Source organism: Pteronotus mesoamericanus, unplaced genomic scaffold, assembly GCF_021234165.1.
Source record: "Pteronotus mesoamericanus isolate MK-2021 breed Mesoamerican mustached bat unplaced genomic scaffold, CSHL_Meso_final scaffold_137, whole genome shotgun sequence".
NCBI classification, from domain to species: Eukaryota; Metazoa; Chordata; class Mammalia; order Chiroptera; family Mormoopidae; genus Pteronotus; species Pteronotus mesoamericanus.
This window is the reverse complement of record NW_026555306.1, coordinates 4,293,115-4,320,346: the sequence shown is the minus strand read 5'-3', so window position 1 is coordinate 4,320,346 and position 27,232 is coordinate 4,293,115. Positions and strand designations below refer to the sequence as shown.

Here is a 27,232-nt window from a genome sequence, read left to right as displayed (position 1 = left end):
GAGGTCGCTGGTTGGCCAGCGCGAGTCACATGGTTCCAGGTAGCAGGAGGTCCGCGCCGGTGCGACGTCAACGCAGCCGGCTGAGCTACCCTGACCTGTATACCGCGGGCGGGCCCCGGCTGAGTCCTCCGAGGGCCCGGGTCGGACGGTTTGCTGGGTCCTTGTGCAGCCGCCATGGACAACTCCGGGAAGGAAGCGGAGGCGACGGCGCTGCTGGCTGAGGCCGAGCGCAAAGTGAAGAACTCGCAATCCTTCTTCTCGGGCCTCTTTGGGTAAGAACCGCACCGAGGGTCGGCCCGGACATAAGTTGAGAAGACGCAGGAGTCATGGCCTGAGAAGGCGGGGTGAGGACGAAGGGCTGGAGACTAGAGGACAGAGGGAATTTCAGAATAAGGTGCCATCGTCTAAAGCCGCAGAGGGAACACAGTCGAAGGACCAGGGCGCCCAGGTTGTGTCAACACGGTTTGAGTAGAGATAGTCTGAGATGATGGATGGGCCCTGGGCTGAGAACCCCTGGGCCGTGGCAACATCATCCTGAGTCTGAAAGGGAACCCAGGCTAAAGGTGGATCAAGGGCAACATCATCATGAGTCTGAAAGGGAACCCAGGCTAAAGGCGGATCAAGGGACCAGAGGAGAACCTGGGCTGGAACCATGTGGTTTGAGGTCTGAAGGGAACCTGAGAGAGCAGCCAGGTCAAGAAGCCTTTGGGAGCTATAAGGGAACCTGCCTGAAGGATCCCAGGTGGGCAAGATGGGGCTTGGGGCCCAGGACACCTGCCCTAACAATTGACCTTTCCAAGGCCTTGGCAGTGGAATCGCATGAGCGCTGTGGTGATGGGGGCGAGTGGGTCTGGGCTTAAGTCATCCTGGGAGTGATGAGTTCAAGAGTGAGGTGTGTGAGGTCCTTGGCACGAGTATGGCCCTGGTTAATGGTGACCGATGTAGGAGGACCTTATACTCAAGTGACCTCAGAGGAGAGGAATCCTGGGTAATGGAGTTAGAATGGAGTCCTGGGCTGAGAGGCTGGAGGATGTCGTGGGGTGAGGGTATGAGTGATGCTGACTTTGTTTAGCAGATGGAGGGATGAAAGAGAGGTGAGGGAGATGAGAACACCAGAGGCAGTGGAAGCGGTGGCCCAGCCGTGTGAGCAGGATGACTGTGGTTTGTTAGAAAGGGGACCTGAAGGGGGCTAGGTCTACAGCGTGCAAGACATTTCACACACAACTCGTATTAGCTCCTAAAAGTGATGACTATCCTTTGAGGGATCTTTGTGACTTGAGAGTGTCTAAAGTGCCCTGGCTGGTGTGGTTCAGTGGATGGAGCATCAGCCTCTGAACCGAGAGGTTGCTGGTTCGATTCCTGGTCAGAGCACAAGCCTGGGTTGTGGGCCAGGTTCCCGGTTGAGGGTGTGTCAGTCACTGGTCAGAGAGGCAATCTGTCGCTGTTTCTCTCCCTCTCTTTCTCTCCTCCCTGAAAATAAATAAACAAAGTCTTAAAAAAAAAAAAGTGTCAAAAGCCCAAGCCTAAAGTGTGGCTCTGCCACTTATTTTATGAGCTTAGGTAATTTTCCTGTTGAAAGAGGATCATTAGTAAAACTCACCTCAGAAGTTTGCTACTAGCGTTGAATAAGAGTGCATGTATGTAAAGTGCTTGGAATCGAACCTGACACACGGTTAGCTTGAATGGTGTAGGCTATCATCAGTGTTACTTCCAGGAAGGAAACAGGTTTGGAACCTGTACTGGGCGGGGCAGCAGGGATCCGGGTGGGAGCCTGGGGGTCACCTCTGGGAGAGCCAGAGGAGGGAGAAGCTGAGCTTGATGAGAGCGGAGCTGAAAGGGAGCAGGGAAGGGACTCAGCCCTGGGAACTTAGTCGGGTTAGAGGAAGGGGCTTGAGGCCCTGGGCAGAGGAGGAAGAGAGCCTGGGAGGGTGGGGAAGGGTTGTGTTGCTCTTAGGACCGAGAAGAGAACTGTAGAGGGCTGTTGGGTTTGTAGAATAAGGAAGAACTGTGAGGTGGGGCAGGGAGTCTGGGAACGGCGGGAGGCTGTGGGACTGGGAGAGTCTGCCAGGAGGCTGGGGACAGGGTGTGAGAGGACGGCCTCGGGGGCTGGGAGAGACCCTGTTAGGAGGTTGGTAAGAAATGAAGGGTAGGGTTCTCTCCAGGAGAGGAGATGGACCGCCCATTGTTATTTGAGGTTGGATGACCGTTTAGCAAAAGGACTTTAATACCATGGCTGGTGTGAAGAAGCCTCCAGCCCGGTGTATTGATTAGTGAGGAATGTGTTGTTTTAGTGGCTGAGAGCAGAGAGAGGGTATGTGTGTGTTTCCTTTTGTTTCACAAGGCAGAGAGGGTCCGGTGCAGTGTTTCCAGGCGGGGCCAAGAGCATAGTTTCCAGCCAGTGGTTTTCCTGGTTGGCTTTTGGTATCCAGTCCCTTTGGACTGTGGATCAGTGTAGTATTGGGCTGCGCTTGGAGGGAACAACTAAGTCAACCTCTGAGACACTTGTCACCTGGTTGGGAAGGCAAGTGAAGGGGAGCAGAGTTTGCCATCCCAGAATATGCCTCTTGGGATGTAGGTTATTTTGGACAGGTTAATTTTAGGAGAAACTCGGAAAGCCTAGTGGAAGTTAGTTCAGTTACCCTTTTTAAGGGACTTCTATTTTTGTCTGTCTCCCTTACCTACCAGGCCTGCCCTCACTGTGTAGTGAAGAAAGTTTGGACTTAAGTCTGCATAATAATCACCATTGTTTACTGTGTTTTTCCTGGTACCCTCCCCTCACTGACTCACCACCCACAGCATCTTTTGTCCTCAGCTGTAGGTGGTATTTAACCAGACGGCTTGGGCCATTTTGACAAGTTATTTAGTGTTCCTGGGTCTCTCCCTTGCACACAAGAGTCATACATGTTAATAAACTTTAATTTGTTTTTCTCTTGCTCATCTGCCTCATGCCAGTTTGATTTTAAGACCAGCCAGAAGAACCTCGAACGGTAGAGGAAACATGTTCCTCCCTAACAGTTGGGGGAAAGCCCCAAAAGTCTAAATTCGGGATCAATTCCAAAGAACTGACATGTAGCCCTGTCCGAGTTTGTAAGATCTTTAAAGGAACAGCCCACACACATGGGCACAGCAGCTGCTTGCCCCCAGCGGTGGCCAGCTGGGGCAGGTCCACCTCCTCCCAAGACAGGGTCTCCTTTCTATAGCGGATTAGGAGTAAAAGTCATATGGTGGGTAGTCCCTCAGACCACCAGGAAGAACAATGCATTTCTAAGTTAACAGACATCAGGCAGTTATCACATTCTGAACATTCATTAACCTCCTCCCTGGGGGCATGATGTTTATCTTTGGGTGGCTTTCTGGTTTTCTGGGTAGTAGCCAAGCCTGGGGCTCCAGAGAGTCAAACAGTCACAGAAGATTAAACAGAGTCCAGCATTTCCCAGACGCCTTTACTGCTGGAGCCATATTGCATCTCTGACTCCCCCTGCACCAGCACAAGATTAACACTTGGCAAACAATGGCAAAACACAATTGTCAGATGGAACCAAGGGCTAGATGGTGCCATCGGTGTGAAGTTCTGAGCTGAGAGGAAGCTGCACGATCCAGAGGAACGTGCTTGGTGAGGAGCGAGCTGAGTCCCCAGGAACCCTGAGCCTTACTGCAGGAGTGGGGTCTGGGAGCAAGGGGTCTGTTCCAGGCAGCGGGAACAATGCGAGCAAGGTGCAGCTGAGGGGAGGTTCTCCCTGGAATGACAGGGAACCGAGATCTGAATGGTTCCCCAGAGGAGAGGCCTCCGTCTGAGAGGATGAACAGTAGTTCTGGGGGTGCCTCTGGTGGGCGCACACGGCTCCAGGCAGAAGAGACAGCGTGAGGAAGGCCCAGGTGTGTGATGCTTAGTACAGGGAGTTCCACGTTAGCATGTGAAGTTCGAGGGGCAGGAGTGGGAGGTGAAGCTCCAGGCCAGCGAGGGGCAGGAGCGGTCCCGGACGGGCTTGGACTGGAGCTGCTGGAGAGCGTTGCAGATTTTAAGGAGGAGTTCTGTCTTAGTCTGTTCAGGCTGCTACAACAGAATGCATAGTTGGGTAGTTTATAAACAGAAATTTATTTCTGAGACTTCTGGAGGCTGGGAAGTCCAAGAGCACGGTGCCAGATTTTGTGTCGGGTGAGGGCCTGCTTCCTCATAGACAGTGTCTTTTCACAGTGTCCCCACATGGTGGAAGGGGTGAACCAGCTCTCTGGGGCGTCTTTTATAAAGGCACAGCATCACCCCCAAAGGTCCTGCCTCCTAATACCGTCACCTTGGAGGTTAGGAGTCCAGCACATGAATCGGGGCAAACGCGCATAGCAGGGCCGGTCCTGGAGGGTTCCCGTGTGCCTTTTAGAAAAGACTGCAGCGGCTGCTGGGGGAGAGCTTGGGTGGGGGAGCGGGAGGCAGTGACATAAATAATAGCAGATAATGTTTATTACGTGCTCGCTGTGGTTCTGAGTCAGGGCTGGGCCAGCCGCGTCACCTGCGTCCTCACATTTAATCCTCAGAGCATCCCTGTGGAGGCGGACAAATGTGGTCTGAGAGAAGCTGAGTGTTTGCCTGGGCCCCTGGTAGGAGGGATCCACGGTGAAGCCCGGGCCTGTCTCATCCCGGAGCCCTCTCTCCACCCCGCTTAGTTTACCCGGCGGCTCGGGCCCACTTTGGGCACTAAGGACGTTGGCAAACTAGGTGTCTTCGGGAGCCCCCTCCCTCTGACTGCCCCTTCCAGCGCTAGGAGCCACTGAGATGGTGCTGAGATGGGCATGAGCAAGGCCAGAGCAGAGGATGGGGGCCGCCTGTCTGTCTGAGGGCCGGGGTACAGCGAGCAGTCAGCCCTGGCCTCCGGTGTCCAGCATTTCACAACCCACCCATCTCAAGGCCTTCCGTGGCTTCAAAGCACAGAGTGTTTGAGCTCAGCTTGTCCCTTGTGCTGCTGCTTCCCCTTTCAGGACCCGCAGCCACGACAGCGTTCCACATTGAGGGGTCTCTGGTTAGTCAGAAGGACCAAGTAGGGCAGCCGCGCCGGGGAGCTGGGGCAGCCCCTCATCCTTGGATGTCAGGGCTGTCCTCGCTCCTCACTGTTTCTGGGCTGCCAGACGCTAGGGGGCTTTAGTGCCCCAGCCTCCAGCCAGAGAGCTAGTGAGTAGATCGCAGCTCTTCTGCTCCGGTCCTCTGCTCCCTCCTCTCCCCTCCCCCAGACTTCCCAAAGAGGGAAGCAGCCCAGACCTGGCTGGAAGCAAAAGGTGGAGATTTCCTGAGTCAAGCACAGTGAAACCGCAGGAAGGCAGAGGCGGACGGGGGCACACTTTCCTCCCTCCTGCTGGTGTCTCCCCGGATGTGGATGGATGTAGACTTCCCTGCTGCGCCCCTCTGGAGTTGTACAGGTTCCCTGGGGCTTTCCTCCTCCCTCACACCTCCCCCTTACTCCCCAGCCCAAAATAAAAACTTCCTTCCGCGTGGATAGCAACATATATAGGAAATTTTTTCATCTGTGAAATGAAGATCATACTAATGGCTCCCTCGTGGGGCTGTTTTAAGGGGTAAGTGCGATTATGTGTGTGAAGTGGTGAGAGCGCAGTGCGCGGCGCTGGGCGCGTGCGTACTCGGTGCTTCCTGTTACCATCCTCATCGTTACCGTTATTAGGTAAGTTATTGGAAGTTGAGCTGGAGGCCCTGGAGGAAGAGATGACAGTGTGTTCTCTGTGCAAACAGTACAGTCCCTCCAGGTCAGATGTTGACAGATCAGTCCGTATTTGAACCGTCTGTAGGCGCCTGCAACCCCAGGAGCCCTGGAGGCCAGCCTTCCTGAGGGAAGAATTGCTGGCAGGGTCAGGGACAGGACCCGCCTGGCCCTCCGCGGAGCTGGCGTGGGAATGACAGCCCCCGGCCTTGTTTCCAGACAGCCTTCCGCCCAGAGAGCAGGCAGAAACCCCTGGTGCCATTTCCGGCCACACCAAGCCGGTTCGCTCTGAGACCTGCAGCTGAACACTTAGCATTTTGCCCGTCTCCGAGCGGCGTCTTTCCTGAGGGGACACAGGGTCTCTGGGTAACCTGGACATCATTGTGCTGCAGTGGAGGGTTCTTCCTCTCGATGGATGGGATTTTGCTGCCTGGTCACACAGAGGTTTCCACATTTCTGTTTGGAATGGGGCTACCGAGAGGCAAGGGTTGTTCAGAAACAGCTTCCAAGAAAAGGAAGTAACCAGGCCTTTGGCCGGGACGAAGGGAGCCTGGTGGGGTGCAGAGGGCATCAGTGTGGAACCATAGGAGCGCCTGCCAGGCCTTGTGGCACGCGCAGCTCTGCCTTTGAGTTTTCAGTCAGGAGGGCGAGGCTTGTCGGGGGAGGGGGGGTCCGTGGGAGGAGGGGCAGCACTTAGCCAGTCCAGGGGTGGGGGAGGTGAAGCCCACCCTGAGATGTTGAAGTGGGGACACGTGTTCTCTCTGCCCGTCTGTAAGGGTGATGTTCTTGTTTGCTAAGCACCTGCTGTGTGGCAGGTGCTCTGCCGGTGCTACCTCATGCTTTCAGCAACCCTGCCAGCTCTGGAGTCTTATTCCCAGTTACAGATGAGGAAACCGAGGCTGGTGAGCCATGAGCTGGCGCCGGACTCCTGGCCTGTCTGACTGCCGTCTGAGATTTTTCCGCTGCCCCACGTGACTCTGGAATCCCCACTCAGCTGGCGGCCTTCGGAGTGTATTTCTCCTCCTCTGTATACCTGCCATTGTTTGAGTGCCTGCTTTGTGCTGCCCTCTGTGCCAGGTCATCTCTGATCCTCACAAAGAGACTCCTCCCAGGTTGAGTTCATTGTCCCCATTTTATAGATAAACCCAGACTCAGGGCCTGCTGGCCCAAGGGCGCACAGTTAGCCAAGTGCTGAGGCCGACTCCAGCCCCGTCCCTGGCCCCTAGGCTCGTTCTGTCTCTGCCCCTTCCCCACACAGGCACGTCAGGAGAGCGTTGTGACGATTTCTGTGCTGGGCAGTTGTGCGCAAAGCTTTATTCTTTGGTGGTCACTGGGGCCTGTGCACACACTGTGGGCACCAGCTCTGCCTGTCACAGCAGAGCCTGGTAGGCAGTGAGGGGCTCAGAACTGGCAGGTGAGGTGGGGAGGTGACGCTGGAGGGATCCCGCGGCTCTGCCTCTGACAGCTCAACAGAGGAGCCCGGCGGGTCACCGCCTGCCCCCGGTGCCGGCTGCACCTCTACATTCTCTGCTGTGCCTCCTGCCTGCAGCAGTGTATGGTGGTGGGCCAGGGCTTCGTGGGGGGTGGGCTTAACAAAGACCCCCTTTGCGTAGAGGCCACCCTGCCAGCCTCCAGCAGAGAGCAGCCTACTTGTCAGATGAGGGAAACCTGAGCAGAGTTGGCTGTTTAATCTGCTAGAGAGGTGAGAGCAGGCAGGGACCTTGTCTGCCTCCTTGTTTACCGGAACACTCTTAGAGGCGGGGAAGGAAGCCTCCCACACCACTGAGGGCGAGGCAAGGGCAAACCTGGGTCCCCAGGGCCGAGTCCTCTTTGGGGGACTTTCCTGGCAGTGTGGGCTTGGGCAAACCCCTTAACATCCCTGCCCCAGGCAGCTTCCTCCTTTGTAAAGCAGGAGGGTTTGCAAACACCCAGGTGAGGGCCTGAAGGGCTGTTGTGAGGCACTCCGTGTCCTTTCAGGCGAGGGCCTGCTGGGCTGTGGGTAACCGTTTATGGAGCAATGAAGATGTGTAGCACTTGGGAGAAGGCAAGGGTGGGACAGGGCCTTGGGCACATCCTTCCCACCGAGGGCACTGCCGGAGAACCAGGGCTGGGTCCTTTGAGAGGACTGAGGGCTGGTGGCTGTGGCGCCACAGGGAGACAGGAGAGATAGGGACTGTTGTAGGTGGCAGGGTGTGGGAGCCAGGAGGTGCCCAGGGGATGGAGGAGGGAGGGCAGGTGGGAAGCTGAGACTCCGCTCTGCGGACCCCCTGGCCTGGGTCCCGCCGGGCCGTCTGTGCGCTCCTGGCACTGCTCGCTCCTCTCCATATGGCAGTCGCTGGAGGTTGGTGGCTATGCCTGGGAGACCTGAGACTGCTTCCTCCGCCTTGGAAGGCGGGAGAAGGCAAAGCTGAGCGGGTAATTATAGACAGCCGTGCACCAGGCCGGCCCAAACCAGTTCCCTCTATTCCTGGGCATGGCTCAGAGCCACTGGTTGGGGAGAGCCAAGCAGAGGCAGCTTGGGGGAGGTCAGTGGGGGAGGGACAGTCAGCTGTCACATGTGCTACTACCCAGGCTCTTCAGAAGAGGCAGACCCAGTTCACTTTTCCGGACCTTGTGCAGGGGGCAAAGGGAGAAGTCGGTTTCCCCACCTCGGGGAGTTTGTAGCTTTGGTCATAGAGGCCCCGCTGAGATGAGTGGCAGGAGCCAAGGCGACTGGGGAGACACATCCTGTAGGAAACCATGCCAGTGTGCTGTGTGGGGAGACAGCTTGGGAGCGCAGTGGAGCTGGGACTTTCTTTCTGGTCACTCTCCCTGCCAGAAACCCTCCTGTTATGTTAGAGTATGGCCTTCTGGCCTCCATCCGGCCTGGGAGTCCCCGCCTGCCTCTCCAGCCCCGTTGCCCTGCACTCCCTGCACCTCAGCCGTCCTGGCCCACCTTTCTTCCTTGAACTGGCTGAGCTTGTGTCTCTCTCGGGGCCTTTGCACATGCTTTGACTGCTGTGTGGACTGCTCCTTAGTCATCACTGGGGACTAAGTTCAGATCTCACATCCCTGACCTGCCCATTCAGAGGCCCTTCCTCCCCAGGGTGCCTGGTGATTAATCACTCAGAAATTATCTTGCTGATTTCCTGTTTATTGAGAACCAGGCTCTTCTTTGTTGACTACTCTGTCAAGTGCCTGGCACATGAAAGGCACCCAGATATTTGCTCCCTGGGTGACTATGTGAACAGCTTCTCCTTAAGGATCCACCAGTGACCCATTGGGGACTCCACTTCCATCTCTAAAAGAAGAGAGTGGGACTCCAGAGATTCCCCTGTCATTGCCATGGAACGGCAGGAGGACAGGTGTAGAGGCCTGAGCAGGTGGTAATCCCTCCAGCTTTTCTGCCGCGCACGACTAGAATCATGGGCCCAGCTTAGTCTGGGATCAGAGAATTTCAGTCCAGCAGCTGACAGGCTTTGTGTTCTGGATCCACTCCATCCACTGAGCTGAAACACACCAGCTGGGGCTGGCCCTGCTCATTGTTGGTCACCAGCTTGTGCTTCTTGGCCGGACAGGCCCCTTCTCCTCCTCCAGGAGCCTGAGCTTTTTCGGAGACTCTCTGGGGCTGGATAGGACTAAATTGCACCCTCAGGGAAGGGAGGATCCATGGGGTCCTGGGATTTCAGGACCTGGGATTTCAGTCTGTGAATCAGTCTCCTTTAAGAGAACATTCCAGAGAAGACCCCCTGGGAGGTTTTGCATCCTGGCCCTGAAGGAGCTCTCTGATCTCTTCTGCCAGAAACTTGTGGAAGTGCCACCTCTCCAAGGTCAGGAGTGGTTTCTAAGGAAGTCACTTAAAACGGTCCACAGGTTCATGTTGCGCCAGCCAGCGTGAGGGCTGAGAAGTGGGGAGCGCATTGCTCAGGGACACTTCCTGGGGACAGCAGCAGGTGAGAGCGACTGTCAGCACAGCCCCAGAAGGCAGAGGGTAGACTGTTCATCTAAAGAAGAACCTTATTGGTGTGATTTGCATTCAGGAGGCCAGGGCGCCAGTCTCAGCCCGTCCCCCCTCAGCTGGCCCTGGAGGGATTGGCCAATTGAAGTCACCTGACCTAGGGCAGGTCACTGCTGGCTGCTTTCCAAGACAGCTAGGTCTAGGTCAGCTTTTCCCTTCCGAACTCATCTGACCATCTGAATCATCTGGGACCATTATTAAAATTCCTGATTCTAGCTCTAGCCGGGCGGCTCAGTTGGTTGGAGCATTGTCCTGTACGCCAAAGGGTGGCAGGTGTGATCCCTGGTCTAGGCAACAGGAGGCAGCCCATCGATGTCTCCCTCCCTCCTTTTCTCATCCCTCCCTCTTTTTTCCCCTCTCCCTCCTGCTCTCCGCCCCTCTCGGAAATCAATAAACATACCTCAGATGAGGATTTTTTTTAAATCCTGAGTCTAGGCCCCACCCAAACCACCCTCCAGGGAGGGTGGCTGTGGGCTCTGATTTAAATATTGTAAGGAGTCCCCCACGGGATTCAAAATGACGGGCGAGGTGGACCAAGGACACAAGCAGCGCAGTGAAGACGTGCTCCGAACGCAGCCCCCGAGTCACAGTAGGGGCCCTCGCCAGCTGGCCGCTGTGGCGCGTTTCAGGACCGTTGGACACAGAAGTGAGGGCTGGCACAATGAAAATGATTTGTGTGTCTTTTAATTGGGAAGTAACCCCTTCTCTCTTCCTTCAAAACAAAACATTGCTTGATGTCAGTGAAAAGAGTATCCGGACTCCATGTGGGGGACTCCGGAGTATGTGGGTTTTATCTTACTGATTTTTGTGAGCAATGAGGGTTGGAGCAGCTGACACAGACCGCAGACCTCACGGACTGAGCTTGGCGGGGTCATTGGAGAGGGAATGATTGCCACCGGTGGGCGAGGCGCTACCGAAGGGCCCCGATTCCGGGGGAGGGTCACACGCACTGCCTGGACGCCAGGGCTTCGGGCAAAGCTGTCCCTGCAGGGCGCTCTTTATTTTTTTAAGAAATATCCTCCTTTGTATCTCCCCGGTCCCTACTGTTATGCAGGAAGTTTTCTGAGGGTAGTTTTGCCATTTTAAATAATGCTGTGCCGAACATCCTTGTAGCTTCTCTGATTAGTTCCTTAGGATAAATTGCTAGAAGTGTAGTTCATTGCTGGATCATAAGACCCAATATAAATCCTGATATTTAAAGTACATATATATATTTATTTTCTTGAATAGATAAAATATGCAGGTGATGAAAAAGAATTCAGGCAGCCCTGGCTGGTGTGGCTCAGTGGATTGAGTGCCGGCCAGCAAACCGAAAGGTCGCTGGTTCAATCCCCAGTCAGGGCACATGGCTGGGTTGCGGGCCAGGACCCCAGTTGGGGACGTGCAAGAGACAACTGATCGATGTATCTCTCACACGTCTGATCTCTCCCACGCTTTCTCCGTCCTTTCTCCCTCTCTAAAACTAAATAAATCTTTTTTTTTAAATTCAGACAGTACAAATGAAGGGTGTCGGTCTGTCTCTCACGCCCACCCCCAGTTCTGCAGACCCTGCCTTAGAGAAAAATGCTGCAACTAGTTTTTGCTGTATTTTTCCAGAAATATTCTATTTATATAAACATATATGTTTCTCTTCTCATCTTTTTTTGTTTTCACACATACGGGAACTTTTCCTATACACATTTTAAATAGCATGTCTCTGTGTGTTTTTGTTACAATATTTGCGCCTGGTCCTGACTTGGTAGTGACACACTGAGGGTGGAGAGGGCTTCACTGAACAACTGCAGCCACTGGGGAGAGGACGCAGCGTCCAAAGCCAGACTCTTCCCCCAGGAAGCTTTGCAGGCTCTTGGGGAAGGGCACTTGCGGGGGGCCTGGAAGCAGCCTAGGCCGGAAGTGGAAATGGAAGCAGCTGGCAGAGGCTGTCGCAGTCTGTGGGGAGGTCAGGAGGGCCCAGGCAGCCTTTGAGTGAGGGGGTGGGAGCCGCAGACTCTCTCCTGAGTCCGCAGCGGAGGCCCGGGCTGCAGCTGGCCTCGGGAAGCCGGCTGCCCAGGGGAGTCGTGGGGGTGGATGCAGGGCCGTCTCCACTGTCTCAGCTACTTCCTCTTGATACCAGACTGGATGTTCTTCTTACCCTTTATTCCTTTTCCTTTTTCCCCCCAGAGGCTCATCGAAAATAGAGGAGGCCTGCGAAATCTACGCCAGAGCAGCAAACATGTTCAAAATGGCCAAAAACTGGAGTGGTACGTGACCTCTGCTGGAGCTCCTCTGTGCTCCTTTCCGTTTTCCCTCAGTGTTCAGCCCGCGAGGCCTGGCTGGGAGGGTGGCCTCGCCGCTCCCCCTCTTTTTTGGCTTCTCCAGCGTCACAAGCCCAGGGGCCTGGGGGCCTGCTGTCTGGTCCTTAGAGCCCTCTGGGCCTTGGAGGGGGGACAGAGGGATGAGGATAAATAGATTAGTGAGTCCAGGTAGACCCTCGTGGTTGACGAGGCCTTCAAGGGGTTTCTCCTTAGATTCAGAATTTCAGGTTTCCCTGGGAACTGTTCCAGGTGGCTTCTGTCATTCTGAGTTCTGGGCTGGGGGACGTTCGGGTGGCTCCAACAGCATCGGTCACGGTCACCGTGGACTGGGCACTGTACTGGGCGCCACGCAGCATGCATTATTTAACTGACGTCTCACAGCAGCCCTGCGAGCGTCGGTGCCATTCATTAGTTCCCCATTTTATAGATTCGGCAACTGAGGCTGGTCTCAGCCCCCTGCCCAAGGGGCCACAACTAGTAAGTGACGGAACGGAAGTCAGAAGCCAGCACTCTGACTGCAGGGCCTGGGTGTTTAACCTGTCCCTGTGTCGCTTTATGACCTTTGGAGCAGAGTGACGTGGATTTGTGTCACAGCCCAGACTGGCCTTGTGACCCCAAGGAAGTTCGTTGGCCTCTCCTCATCTGTGTCCTCCTCAGTCCCACAACAGGAAGATAGTCGACACTGCGTGGGGCCGTAGTGTGGGTTTACAGAGATTAGGCCTTGCCGCCGCCAAGGGCCGTCACTCGGTGAATGCGGTGGCACAGTCGCATATCATGCTGAAAGAGCCTCCACCCGGGAGAGGCCCCCCTAGGTCATGCACCTCTGGGACACTCACAACCTGTGTTGGTGGGCGGGGTGTCATCCTAGTCTTGGCTCTTCCAACTTGGCCCCGAGCTGTGGTCAGAATCCCCAAGGCTGGAGCTCGGTTGGCTGCCGGGAGAGGCCAGCGGCAGGGAGGGGCTCCTCCGTTAGGGAGCCGCCTGAGGGCCTGCAGCAGAGGTTTGAAAAGCCAGCGCAGGAGGCCGTTGGGGGTGGCTGACTGTGTACTATGACTTAAAGTCTCGGCAGAGTTGCCTCGGGGAGTCGAGCGAAGACGGGGTTTGGAGACCAAAGAGGAACTTGCTGACCAAGAGGGAGACGAAACCTGGGATGGGCCGTGGAGGCGGGCTGCAGAGGCACCGGGTGAAATCGATTACTGTCGTTAAGAATGGTTGAGCTTCCACAAAACAGATTGTGTGCAAAGCCAGGGGCTATCTGAATTTTTATGCTCCTGAGCTCCTAAAATGCCTTAAAAGAAAGAATACTTATTTTTTAATTACATAGATGTTGCTTTGCCCCTAAAATTTGTAAACCCCCCCCCCCCAACTATTCAAACAAAATTTCTAGGTCAATTTTTTTAACCCAATCATGTTAACTTTTATGGAAATTTTGCACTCAAGTTTCTAGCCCTTAAAAGTAATAGAGAAGTCATACGTCGTGAAAACCTGGGTGACTTTGTCCCGCTCCTCCAAAGTTACAGGACAGGGGCCAGGGCCCCTTGTCCTCTTCCAGCTCAGAAACTGTGTGTTCTGGACCAGGCCGGAGGAGAAGGAAGGGAGGCAGCCTCAGAACTGAGCTGGAGGTGGCTGTGAGGCCCTGGTTAGCTCGGTGGCCCCGCTGGAGGAGGAAAGATCCGTTTGTCTCCTGCAAGTGAGGTTAGGAGATGAGACACACACACACACGCAATGGCTTGGGACTCATGGAAGGTGACAGTGTGCAGCTGAGTACGGGACAGATTGGGCTTCAGGTGCGTGGTCTTAACCGTCCCCTGGCCCACAGGCACTTGTCCCTGTGCTCTCAGATCTCGGTGTCCACGTCCTCTTTCTAGATGTGAAGCTCCTGGAAGGGAGCAGACAGACCCTGTAGGTCCCCTACAGCCCCTCTGCCACGTACCCCACGATAAGTGCGGTGACTTGCCCACACAACCCGCAGCGACTCTACACAAGGGACTAGAATGTGGACAAAGGCAGAGGAGTTGGGGAGTTAGGAAGAGCTGGGAGTCGTGGGGGAAGGAAATCGGACTCAGAAGGGGGCTCCGAGTCCACTGTCACCCTGTGTGCAGTAAACTGGGGAGTGTTTCGGAGCAGAATCTCGATTGCCGGCTTCTTCCCCACCACCCCCTCCTGGCCCGATCCCACGCTGCAGCGCCTCGGGTTCCTAGCCCTGGGCGTCCAGGCTCCCCCGGGGGCACCGCTGGGGTCTGGAGGCCTGCCGTCTAGGTTCCTCCAGGCCGCCCTCGTCCTTCCTTTGGGACGCTCTGTATTCCCGAGAGCGCCCAGGGCCGCGTCTGTGTGGCTCACAAAGCGTGGCGCCCCACTCACGCCACGGTCACTTTTTCCTGTTCCAGCTGCTGGAAATGCTTTCTGCCAGGCGGCCCAGCTGCATCTGCAGCTCCAGAGCAAGCACGACGCGGCCACCTGCTTTGTGGATGCCGGCAACGCGTTCAAGAAAGCTGACCCCCAAGGTGAGGAGGGCCGCGGGCCGCGGGGGCCGGCTGCCCGGAGCGCCAGCTGAGCGCTCACAGAGCAGTTCTCGGGTTGCCGCCGGGCTCTGGTTTTCTCCAGTGGCCGGCAGGCGATCGGCTGTCAGGGAGGTACTTGGCGTTTTAATTTCAGAACTGGCTCCCTTCCGGCTGGCATTTGCGTCCGGCTCCAAGCCTCCTCCTCCCCCTTCTACTGTGTGTGCAGCTGATAGCTCCTCTCCCGAAGCCTGGGAGCAGTTGGGAGTGGGAGTTCCATTTCAGCCCTGCCGCATGCCAGGGGAGGGGAAAATCTGTTCTGTTGTCAGAATTAACAGGCAGAGGGGGTGGGAGGGCTTTTAAGACCAGCCAGGTAGGAGTCCCTGCCGGAAAAGGAGAGGAAGTTGTCCTAACCTGGCTCCCCTGCCCTGGGGGTGGAGGCCTGGAATGGGAGAGCGGAGCCTGAGAAGCAGTTACCAGAGAACAAGTTTCTTCAGATGAGAGGATGTTGGGGACAGAAGCCCGCGTTGGGTGTACCCAGTGAGAAAACCATTTTGTCCCGCTGGGCTCATCTGGAACCAGGAGCCCAATAGGTACCAGAATTCCCATTTTACGGAGCTTGAATTTTAATTTACTTTTTAAATCTTGGTGCCAGACATTGGTTGCTAACTTGTAATTTTAGCAGGCAAAGGCTTATGACCATCTATCGTCTCTTTCCTCTCTTACGAGACTGGGAAAGACATGAAATATTTTTAAAGGAGATGCATAATCTTGGAATAAAGGCCTGTACTTCCAGGAGGGGACAGTGGGGGGCGGTCCACAGAGGTGTCTGCGAGGGTCGGTGAACAGTGGTTCACACGCCGGCACTGGGGGTTGCTGGCGGGTCATTATTGCTCTCAGGGACATTTAATTCCCCGAATTTGATATCTGCGTAGACCGAGTACCTTTTCTCTGTCCCCAGACTTGACCAGTTGCTCCTCTGCCACCGGGTGCCTCACAGATGTGGGCCTGAGGGGTCACGTGGTAGGCTCAGGCCCAGCAAGAACCTGAGGGGAGGCCTCGTGACTGGGCGGGTCATTGTCACCCGCTGTGCAAAGCTGAGAGCTGAGCCACAGCCTGCTGTGTGGGTGAGGGGACGATGACCCAGGCCGTCCTGGGTTTCTTTTTCCAGCTGGAATCACCTGAGGGAGTTGTGTGCCCCCCCACGGAGTGCCTCCCCCACCCCAGCCTGCCCTCTGCTCCCTGGGGACCTGGTTGACCTGCAGATGCTGCCCTAGCATCTGGGATGCTCAGCTGCCGCTCCCGAGTTACTGGAAGGACTTGTTCCTGGGGCGGGAGAAGAGGGCCAGGCCGCGTGACATGTGCCCAGCGCCAGCTGCTCTTTCAACAACCCCAGTGCTCCCCGTGGGCAGGCCCCACCTGGCACTGTGATGTCATGTCCTTCCCTGGCGTTTGGTCTGAATTTTCTCATCTCAGCGGGCCCTGCAGGGTGTGTGTGGGGTGTGGCCCCGGGGCCTGGCCTTGGGGAGCTCGGAGGGTGGCAGAGTCCACGGAGAGAGGAGAAGGCAGCCGTGGTTAGGTGTGGTGCCGGCGCCCTCGCGGGGCACTGCATCCGACTTAGTGTCTCCAGGGGTCACCGAGCATGGTTCGCTGCCCTGGAGCTCAGGCGGGTGTGGGTGGGGTTTTGGTTTTTTGGGGGGGGGCAAAGGGGGGCCGTGGAGCAGAGAACAACCTAACTGGGCAGAGCCGGGGCCCCGAGAGGCGTCCCAGCACCACTGCCCCATGCCTGCCGACCGGTCACTCTGGGCCAGCAGCTCTGCGTTGGGGGCCATTTCAGCCGGGGTCAGGAGAGAGGGCACGTTTGCACCAGGGGTGACAACGGCTTTGTGTCCGGGGCCCGTCCCACTTCACAGAGGCCTGTGGCAGCTGTGTGGGGCTCAGTGTGGTCCTGGAGGATCGGGCGGAGCCTGCTGTCAGTGACCCCGTCACTTACTCTGTGGGATCTGCATTTCCTGGTCTGGCAAAGCAGAGATCACACAGGAGACCAGCTGCCGATGTGCTCAGGGTGGCACCTGGCACGGGATAAAAGTCCCGTGGGGGACAGCCCTCGGCTTGCATCCGGAGGGCCTGGCCTGGGCTCCCAGGCTCTGCCCCTTGGCTCCGTGCCTTGAGAAACAGCGGGAGGTCCGGCTGGGAACCTGGCCCACTTTTCCCGAGCAGGTGACCAGCTCCCTGGGGCCCTGCTGACCCCCTCGTCTGCCTCAAAGGCCTCTGCCCTTTATCAGCACTTCCCGCGGGAGCCCGGGAGGGCCCTTCTCTCCAGAGGCAGCCGGTGCCACCCTGAGCCTGAGGCCTGCCTGAGGTCTGCCAGAGCGGAAGGGAAGGCTCTGGTTCCTGTCATCACGCTCTCCCTCTGCGGCGTCTGCCCTCAGTGTGGGTCCGGGGGTGGCCTGCTGCCACCTGGGGGGTTGGGGGTGGGGAGGCGATGCCCATAGCTGTCAGCGGTTTCACAGTTTCCCAGCCATTGTTGGACTCCGGCCAGGGAGGCCTCTTACCCCGCCCTCCTGACAGCTGGGCCCAGGGCGGCATGTGTCCTCAAGCGCGTGCACCCAGGACACAGAGGTGGCCAGGCCCCCACTGCCCCCCACCTCGTACCCCGTGCCCCGCTGCCATTTACCAGATGCCTGCAGGGTACCAGTCCCTGGCATCTTCTTTCCATCCGTCCCACTTCCTGTGGTATTCTGGGATTCGCCCGGTTTCCTGGGGAGACTGGCCCAGTTGGGGGTGGGCTGCAGGAGCGGGGTGGAAGGCAGGGTGGGCGGGAGGCGCCCAGGGCCCAGGCGGAGGCCCTGGGTCACAGACTCCCTGACTCCCTGCGCCAGGGCTCCCGTCTCCGGGCCTCAGCCCCCTCCCGCCATCCTGGACTGGATCGTTCCCAGAGTCCCTTTCCAGCTCCACGTTCTGTGGATGGGTGGGAGGCGGGTTTGCTTTGCTTTATGAGGGGCGCGCCAGCCCCTCGTCCTGGGGGTCCTCGCGACCTGGTAAGATAGGCTGGTTGTAGCCAGGGTGTCAGGGGCTTGCCCGCCTGCGCTCTTGCCAGGGGGTCAGCCGGCGGCCTGCCGCTTTCAGGTACAGCCGGCCTGGAGCGAAGAGCTGGCATGGCGGGGATTGAACCCCGTGAGCCGGTGTTGTTGCCCAGGGGGGTGGCGGGGGCAGAGCCTCCCCTGCTGCTCGGCGAGGGCGCCTTGCCGACAGGGCTCCAGGGCCATTGCCAGCAGGCCCGGGTGGCAGCTGCGGGGAGCCTGTCGTGCCAGAGGAGCTTCCAGCCCCTCCCCCTCCTGGCTGCTAATCTCGCTGGGAGCAGCCTTGTCACCGCTGCCTGCAGATGCTGGGCTGGACTGGAGAGGGCGTGGGCGAGGGAGCCGCTAAGGTGCCTGCTGGTCACAGGCACCCCTGGGGTGGAGGCGGGAGCGGGGTCGGGACGTGCAGACCCTGCAGCCCTGCTGCTTTGGGCTCCTCCTCATCCTCTTGATGGTGTTGCAACCAGTTGCTAGCTTATCAGTTACTTCCAGAAATGCTGTTACAAAGTGTGTGTGTTAAAGTCACACTTAGTGTCTCCAGCTGTCATTTTTTGTTACGTTCCCTCCCTGTCGTACTCTGCCCCCTTTTTGCCTCCTTTTTCTCTTCCCTGCTGCCTCGGGCTCCCAGCCGTCAGCCTCAGAACCTCAGCCGAGGGGTGTATTTTCTCTGAATCCTTTCGGGATCCCCAGAGGCCTTTCCGATTTGGACAGAACCTCTAGGCCCCCTCACTCCCAGAGCTGTGCTCACAGAGACACAGCCCACATCTAAGTGAAGGGGGCCCGGTGGGCTCCCTGAAAGCCCAGCCCAGAGCTAGGAGCCATGTCCAGATTCAGCCCTCTCCCTGTGTAGCGAGGCCACGAGCCCCTCGGGGGAGCGGGCACCAGGCCTTCGACACGGTAGCGCCTGAGCCCTGTGGAAACCCCGGGAGCAGACCGGGAGCCTTCCGAATGCCCTGGACTGCAGGATGGACTGCCGGCCTCGGCGCAGCTCGGACCCTCATCCTGGTCCTGTCCAGGCTGGCTGTCCTTCCCCTCCCCCTCCCTGCACTCCCTTTCCTCCTGAGATGCATTAAAACGGTGTTAAAAAAAATCCACCCGAAAGCTCATCTCTCTCTGCTAGAAAATGCCTCCCACTCATGCTTCTCTCTCCTCCAAATAACTTGTCAAAAGAAAAAAGCCATTCCCAAATTTAAAGTCTTGCAAGAGATAGTACAACAAAGGTAGCCCGGTTCCCCCCGTCCAGAGCCACCCGCGTGTGTCTGTTCCGTGGGCAGGCCTGTGGCTTGGGGGGCTGGTGCGCATCGGTGCCAGGCCAAGGGGGGCGCGGGGGGCTCTGCTGAACGCTGAGGTGGGGGCAAGAGGACAGTGGGGATTCCGGCTGGAGGGGCCTCAGTGGCATAGCACCCAGCCTCCCGCCGTAGATGGAGGCCAGACGGGCAGGGGACGTGGCTGATTCAGGGTTCCCTAGTGGAAGGGCGGCAGAGCCCAGGAACCTGGGTGTCCCACAGCGCCCCGCCTTCCCCTTTGCCAGCAGCTCTGTCCTTGAGGGTAAAGCTTGGAAGATCTGGCTCCAAACACCCATGGGAACCTGGCCATGAGCCTCGCCTGGCACCGGCTGCATCCTGTCCCCGGGGTTACTGGGAAGGAGGCGGCTCTGTGGCAGCTCCAGGGAGAGGGCAGCCTCGTCAGCCAGGCTCCCCTCTGAAGCACGTGCCCAATAAGCTAGTCTGAAGGATACATTAGTCTGACTGGTTTCCTGGGCTCAAGGATTCCTTCGCCTTCCCTCCCGACCCCCTCCCCAGAGAGCGTAGCCCTGGCAACTCTATTGATCTCCCCACAGACGCCTTCGGCCCTGCGTCCCCCTCTCCCGGCTCCTGCTGAAATGACTTCACTCTCTCATGTCTTCTCCCCCCTCCCATTTTCTCTCCCCAGAGGCCATTAACTGTCTGATGAGAGCAATCGAGATCTATACAGACATGGTAAGGGTCGCCGCATGTCCGGTCCCCGCTCCTGGGCCACCAGATTGCCCCAGCCTCGCCTCCCACCCCATCTCCAGCGCCAGGGGCGGGCGGGGAGCTGGAGCTGGCCACTTGGTCACTTGCACTGGGCTGGCTGTCTGGGTCCTCACCCAGCTCCCCACCAGCCTGGCCCCTGCCAGGAGCTCCTAGCAGGTCACAGAGCCCCGCCCCCCGCCCCCGGCCCTGTCCCTAGCCTTCCCACCGGCCAGCGGTGTCTTCATTTGTAGAAGTTGAGGTTTCTGGGGGCGTGTGTCCTTTGCCCCATGCCCCGCCTTCCCTGTCAGCATCCTGCTTGGTTGTTAGCTCGCAGCAGGCCGCGGGCGTGCACGGGGTGGGCACAGCCCCAGCCCTGCTCCGGGGGGCACCCCAACAACAGCTGAGGCCCGGGGAGGCCGCTGCCAGCCCAAGGCCGGGGGCCGGGACGTGGGCAAAACCAGGCTCAGGCTGCTGTGAACTCTGCTTTTTGCCTCTTCACACTTCACCTCTGTCTCGTCAGACCCCCTCCCGACCCCCCAGGCAGGAAGAGAGAGGGTCCTGCCCCGCCGGGTCTGAGACGATGCTGTAGTGTTACAGTTACAGCAGTGACCGCAGCTGCCATTTATTGACCCAGACACTCAGCCAAGTGGCTTCATCCTCCTCCAACAGCCCTGTGAGGTGGGCACTGTTGTTAGTCCGTCTGACAGTCAGGAGAGGGGGGCCCACGTGAGCGACGCGGTTTTCGCGGGGACACACACCTGCAAACAGGATTCGCTGGGACCCAGAACCGGGCCTGGGAGAGTTGAGGGCGTGGCCCTCTCCTGCTGCCCTCAGCACGGGGTGCAGAGCAGCCGCCGGCCCCCGGGGCCCCCTGGGCGGAGGCAGACAGGGGGCGTTCAGCCCCCCTGGGGGAGCTGGGGGCCTCCTTGAGGAAAGCTCTGGTCCTCCACAGGGGCAGGGGTGAGGGGGTTGGCTTGTGAGAAGGGCCGCCTCGTTGGCCACACTGGGCGAGGGGTGGCCGAGGCGGCCTTGGGCCATGGGGACATTTGGGCCCCAGTTTCTCCAGAGCTTTTACCAGGTGGCCCTAGGCTGGTCCTACCATGGCCTCTCATGCCCACCTATCAAAAGCTTCTTCAGGCCAGGTACTGCTGCCCGCATTGGTCTGGTGCTACCCCGTCCCCCTGTGCACCCCTGAACAGGATGGCAGCGGAGGCTGGACGTGGGGTGTCTCGCCCAAGGTCACCCAGTCAGGGCGGCACTCAGGCCCGGGCCTGTCTCCCTAGAGCCTCCCTTATAAAGCCCCGTGCCCTCCGCCCCTTGGCACCCTCACAGGTGCGGCTGCGCGGCGGGGAGCCACAGCTCTGGGCCAGGGTGGGCGTGGTGCAGCTGGTGTGGGGCACTGGTCACCGACACTCCCTTCCCGTGTCCCACGCAGGGCCGATTCACGATCGCGGCCAAGCACCACATCTCCATCGCGGAGATCTACGAGACGGAGATGGTGGACATCGAGAAGGTGAGGGCGGCGCCTGGCGACGGCAGGGAGGGGGCTGCCGCAGCCAGTCCCCTGGGACCAGGACTCCTCTCGCTGCCCTGTCACTCGGGAGTCCTGCAGGGTCAGCGCGCAGGGAGAGGGGATGGGGCACCGGCAGAACTGGGAGGAAGGGCTCTGGCTGGGCCCCAGGCGGGTCTGGGGCTGCCGGTGGTGAGGCTGCAGCGGCGCCTCGTCGCCCCCTCCTTCCCCCTGTCTCCCCAGGCCATCGCCCACTACGAGCAGTCGGCAGACTACTACAAGGGCGAGGAGTCCAACAGGTACCCCGGGGGGGCCCTCCACTCCTCCCCCCCCACCAAGTGCCCTTGTGAGCAGCCCCCGCCCACCTCGCCCTCCTCTCTCCGCCCCACACAGCTCAGCCAACAAGTGTCTCCTGAAGGTGGCCGGTTACGCCGCGCAGCTGGAGCAGTATCAGAAGGCCATTGACATCTACGAGCAGGTGGGGACACTGGGGCTCTAGCCCAGCTCTCTGCAGAGGGCACCGCACCCCCTCCTGTGTGCTGCCGCCCCCTCCCCCATCCATCCCCCTCTCTTGCCCCTCCCTCCCTTTCCACTTCCCTGTCGTCCCCGGGCGTAACCCTGGACTCTGCCTGGCTGACCGTTTTCTCCTGCCACGACCCTGTGCGGCGTCACTGCTGCCTCCCCAGCCTGGCCCAGCCCACAGGCCTCATGGGGAGCTTCGTGGCTGACCCCAGAGTGACTGACTCTGGACAACCAGAGCCGGGGAGGGAATGGGAAGAACTGCCGAAGCCTGGGGTAGCCAGAAGCAGCTGAAGACCCCAGAGGAAGGGGGTCGGGGACACAGGACGCCTCCCAGGCGGGAGGTAGGGAGAGGGCCAGGGCTTCACAGGCTCCTGCCTGCTGCGTGGGGAGGACAGGCTGGGGCAGCCCTGGCTGTGCCGGTGGGTTTGGCCTGGCCAGGAGGGAGGCGGCAGCTGCCGCTCTGGGCCCCTGCAGCCTGCCGCCCCTCTGCCTCCGACGTGCCAGCCTCTGGTCGGCCTGACAGCGGCCTGGCTGCCTCCTCCTCTCACCATTGTGGGTGCCCTGGGAGGCCCACCGGCACCTGGCCCTGGGACAGCGCCCTTCCCCCCCGCCTGTCCTGTTCCTTGGTTACTCACGTGCCCATTACCGACTTCTGGGGTTTGTCCATGGGCTGCTTGTCCTTGGGGTCCCGGGTTAGCAGGTCTTCACTGGGGTGCGTGGACACTGCCTCCAGCTGGCCCCCAAGCGCCTGGCGGTGACTCCGGCCCCCAGGCTGCCTGGCACGAGCTTACAGTGTAGCCTCTATGCACCCATAGGTGGGGACCAATGCGATGGACAGTCCCCTCCTCAAGTACAGCGCCAAGGACTACTTCTTCAAAGCGGCCCTCTGCCACTTCTGTATCGACATGCTCAATGCCAAGGTGAGCCCACCCAGAGCTTACCCCACCCGCCAGGTGGCCGCCCCTGGGCCATGAGGGCCACTGACACTGGACCAAGGCCCCTCGCATCCCTGAGAAGGGGTGAGCCCCTCACTAGTGTCTGGAGCCTGACAGGCGGCCTTGGGCAAGAACCACTTGTTCTCACCGCTGCGTTCCTGTCCCTGGGTCCCCTGCCCAGCCCCTTCAGGGTTGGGTTTTCCAGTTCCTGGCCCACTGGTGCCAGGCCTGCTCTCCCGTGACAGCACGTTTTGAATCCTTGCTGCTCCCCACGAGGGCGGCATCACTGCCCCCTGTTTTACAGGTGAAGACACAGGTTGAGACCAGAGTCCCTTGTCCAAGGCCGTGTACTTAGTAAAGGCAGCCCAGACCCAGACTTTCCCGGCTCCTGGGGTGGCGATTTGCACCAGAGCCCTCATGCCCGCCCGCCCGCCTGTCCTCGGGGCCTCCGGGCCAGCGAATCCGTGCGGGCGAGGGGCAGGGAGTGGCCAGGGCCAGGGGCCGGCCTCAGGGGTTCCTTGGGGGTTTCTAGCCACGCTCTCCTCCTCGCACATCCGGGCCCGTCCCCTTCCTGCTCCTACCCCGGCAGGGTGGATAAGAGCAGCCGGTTCAGATCCCTGCCCGCTTCTTACCCTGTACCCTGAGCAAGTCACGGCCCGCTCTGGATGTTTCCCCGCTTTCAAAATGGGGGTCACCATCATGTGACCCTCTCTGGGTCCTCATGGTGGTTAAAGGTGATCACCAGGCCTGGCATGTGAGAGGCCCTCAGGCAGTTGTCATGTGTGCTGTCCCCTGGGCGAGCCAGGTTCGGGGCAGAGCCCTGGGCGCTGGCCCGGGAACCCCCCGCTACCGTCCCCCACCAGCTGTCTCTGCAGCCAGGCTGGCGCTGAGCTCAGTTCCATGGAGGTGCCGCTACGCCCAGAGCCAGGCGAGGTGGAGGCTGGGGGAGGGGCACAGAGCCAGCTCAGGGTCCAAGCTGTCCCCAGGTCCCCTTGGCTGTTGGGCCAGCGGCTCCAACAGCCACTCTCTACGAGCTTGCCCCCTTCCTTCCACTCTCAATGCTCAGCTTGCTGTCCAGAAGTATGAGGAGCTGTTCCCCGCCTTCTCCGACTCCCGGGAGTACAAGCTGATGCAAGTGAGTGCCAGGGTCCCCTCCCTGCCCTTTCGCGTCTGGGCCTGGAAGTGGGTGGCTGGGAGCCAGGGCAGGGAGCCTGGAGGCGGGGCTGCAGTTAGTATGATCACTGAGATTTGTGTAGTGGTTCTCAAGGGTTTTTTGTTTTTATTGTGTTTTTCTCTTCTGCCGTTTGGGTCTCTGTTGTTTAGATGAGACCAGAGGCAGGCAGCGATGGAGCTAGTAGGGGCTGAGCTGGGACACCCGCGCGCGTGCGCGCACCCCCTTCCCCCCGCCCCCCGACCTGTGTGCTTGAGCTTGCAGGTCACTTCCGACCCTGGCAGGATGGAACACAGCCTTTCCTCCCCTCCCCGCGGGGGTGCCCGGTTCTCCCCGACCCCGACGGTGTGCGCGTGGGTGTAGCCCAGGCCTTGTCACAGGCCAGCCGCAGACCCCTGCCTGCTGTTTTCTTACAGAAATTGCTAGAAGCCCACGAAGAGCAGAATGTGGACAGCTACACCGAGGCGGTGAGTGGCTGGCAGGGGGCTGCCCTCCTCAGACACGCTCTGCTGTGAATCTCACCCTTTCCCCTCTGGCCTTGGCCCCCGGCTGTGGGTTCCTTTCTCCAGGTCACCCCCGAACCCTCACATGGGGCCCCAAGGAGTGCAGGGAATGCTCTCCGCGTTGCAGAGGTGCTGGCGCTGAGGCCGAGGATGGTGAGGGGACTTGGCCTTGGCGCCTCGTGGGCAGAGCTGGGTTCGGTCCCACTTCTGTCCCCTGGCTGAGCAGCCGAGGGCCACCTCTCATCTGGCCCTTTGGGTGACCCAGAGGAGCAGAGAAGGAAGTGAGCGGGCGTCATCCTCCCCTGCTGAGGGGGGATGGGCAGGCCTGTCCTTTCAGCAGCAGAGTCCCTCACATCTCTGCACCACAGATGTTTCCAAACATTCTGGAACTTGCTTGTGTCCCACTCAGGACCTGATCGGGTCCTCATGGCTGGGCACCTGCCGCTCAGGCACTGTAGGCCCCTAGTGAGGACAGACCAGCTTGCTCTGGTCCCTTCTGCTTCTGCCCCCAGCAGTGGCAGGAAATCAGGAAGCTCCACTTGGAGAAGTGGGGGCAGGAAGGGCATGCGCTCTCTCCAGCCTGCCAGCTCCCAGCGCCACTCGGGACCGGCCTTGGTCACATCTCCAGGCCTCAGTTTCCCACCCATAAAACAAGTAAACTGGACCCCTTTTCTTAAGCTACAAAATCTGTTTTTCTTCCTGAAAGGAGGAAGCTTTATGCCCAGGTTAGTAAGGGCACAAGAGGGAGCCGCCGGCCTGCTGCCCCCCTCGCTTGGCTCCCGGCCCCCACGGCTGGCCGGCGCACATCTAGAGGATCGTGGGGCCAGAGAGCTTAGGCCCCAGGGCTGGGGCAGGGAGGGAGCCGGGGACAGGTGCAGGGCTGGCCGTCTGTCAGCGAAATGACCGTTGCCCTGCGCCACAGGTGAAGGAGTACGACTCCATCTCCCGGCTGGACCAGTGGCTGACCACCATGCTGCTGCGCATCAAGAAGACCATCCAGGGCGACGGGGAGGACTTGCGCTAAGCCCCACCCAGCCCCCGGTGCCTGTCTTCCTGCACCTCTGCTCTCCCCTGCAGCCCCTCCAGCACCAACACAGCGTGAGCCCAGAGAGACGTGGCCCAGGACCTTGGCTGGGACCTTCCCTCCTTCCCCCCCAGGCGTCTCACAGGCCAAGTGCAGGCTCCGCACTGTTGCGCGGCTCCTGAGGCCCAGCCTGCTAGCTGTGGACAGTCACCCTCTGTGCTCGATGCACCCTTCCCCATGCCCATTTATTTAAGCCCCAAAGACATCGTATTCGACCCCAAAATACAAAATCTGTGATACAGACCTGTTTGCTGTGGGTGCCGCCCTGGAGGGTAGGGGTGGGGCGGTCAGCATCTGAGCCCCGTCTCCTGACCCCTGAGGCGTGAGGTTGGTGTCCATCTCCCCACCTCTGTTCCCCCGCCGAGCTCGGAGCACATGGAGCTGCTGAGGTTGCTCTCGCCGCTGGGAGTGGGCCCCTTCTCCCCACACCTCCTGCAGCCCCGCCCTCCTGGGAGAGACCCCAGGCCCTGGAGCTCGGGTCATCCTGCACCCACCCCACATCTGCTCCTGTCCTCGTGCTTTGAGGTTTGGTCGGTCGGAAGCTGTAGCTGGCCCCAAGAAGAGAATAAAAACCAGTACTTTTGCATGAGTCCTACCTCTTTACCTCTGCTACTCCCTTCTTCCTTTGGGGCTGGAGTCCTGTCTTCCTGCCCTTCCTGGTCCCCCACTGGGCTCTGGCCATGCCGTGTGGAAAGAGGAGGGCATCTTCACCTGTGGCCTCGGCTTCAGCTGCGTCGGGGTGGCAGCCGGTGAGGGGGGGCGGGAGAGGCCCCATGAATCTCCAGCCTCGCCCGCGTCCACAGTGCCCTGGAGGGAGTGCTGCACGCTGCAGTGGCGCCTCTTCCATGTGTTGCGGGGTCAGGGGCAGAGCAGCTTTGGTGGCAGAGCAGAGGACTGAGTGGGCATGGGGAGTGGGAGAGACGATGACAGAATCCCTTTGTCCTGGAAAGGTGGGCAAGGGCCACCCACTCCACGCTCCATCGTGTGGGCCCGTGAGTCAGGTGAACTGTCAGATGTGCATGTGCTTCCACCTCGGTGGGGGCAGCTGGAGGAGGCTCCGGGCTGGAGGCAGGCGGTGTCGCAGCCTGAGGGGGCAGCCTCGGGGGGAGAGCAGGGCAGGAATGGTGCAGCGGAGCAACCGCCTGGAAACCAGGCAAGGCTCCAACAGGCGTTCCAGCCTGGAGCTGGGCTGGAGTTCTGGAGCGGTCGCCATGTCAGAGTAGCCTGTGTGACCCCCAGCCCTGCTGCACCACCAAACCCCCGCCCGCCCCGTCCCCCCCGCCCCCCCGCCTTCTGCTCCCTGTCGATTGATAATGGCTGCCTCAAGCTCAGCTGAGACTCCTGGGTCCTGAGGTGGATTACTGATGTGTGCCATGGGCGCAGGCTGAAGAACGGTTTAAGAATCTGCCATTTGTGGCTGAAAGTTAATTCTCAGCATTAGCTGTGCTTGAAATCATTAAAATTGCTCAAATTTGGCCCTGGCAAGGTAGCTCAGTGGGTTAGAGCATCGTCCCTGTACTCCAAGGATGCGGGTTTGATCCCCAGTCAGGGCATGTACAAGAATCAATGAATGCATGAATGGGTGGCACAACAGACCCATGTTTCTCTTCTTTGAAGTAAATGGACTAAAAAATTTTAAAGTACCCAGGCTCATGTCGCACCGTGATAACTGGTTTGGCTGAGGTTCCCCACCCCTTTGGGGTTGTGCCCTAAAAGTTCCACAGGTGATCCAAATGTGCATCTAGGGTTAGAAACCGCTGAACAGGACAACTCTTTCCAACTGACACCTTCATTTACCCATTTGCTCAACAAATATTAAGTGAATTTAGTTAAGAGGTTACCACATGCGGTAGAGGCCTGCATAAAGTGTTCTTCAGGAGTGGCAGAACTAAGCCTCACGTTCTAGTCATTCCGTGTTGAAGAAGCACCTACTGTGTTGTGC

General features: G+C 59.0%; 1 protein-coding gene across 1 annotated transcript; it reads left to right on the top strand.

Moving 5' to 3' along the window:
- The first annotated feature begins 28 nt into the window (after window positions 1-28).
- NAPA (NSF attachment protein alpha) lies at window positions 29-25,873 on the top strand. The gene is made up of 11 exons (XM_054588657.1): window positions 29-272; window positions 11,860-11,939; window positions 14,381-14,497; window positions 19,504-19,550; window positions 21,001-21,078; window positions 21,319-21,374; window positions 21,469-21,553; window positions 22,413-22,517; window positions 23,599-23,667; window positions 24,120-24,170; window positions 25,129-25,873. The coding sequence occupies exons 1-11, from the start codon at window positions 175-177 to the stop codon at window positions 25,228-25,230; spliced, it is 888 nt and encodes a 295-aa protein (XP_054444632.1). The 5' UTR covers window positions 29-174; the 3' UTR covers window positions 25,231-25,873.
- Window positions 25,874-27,232: the final 1,359 nt, after the last annotated feature.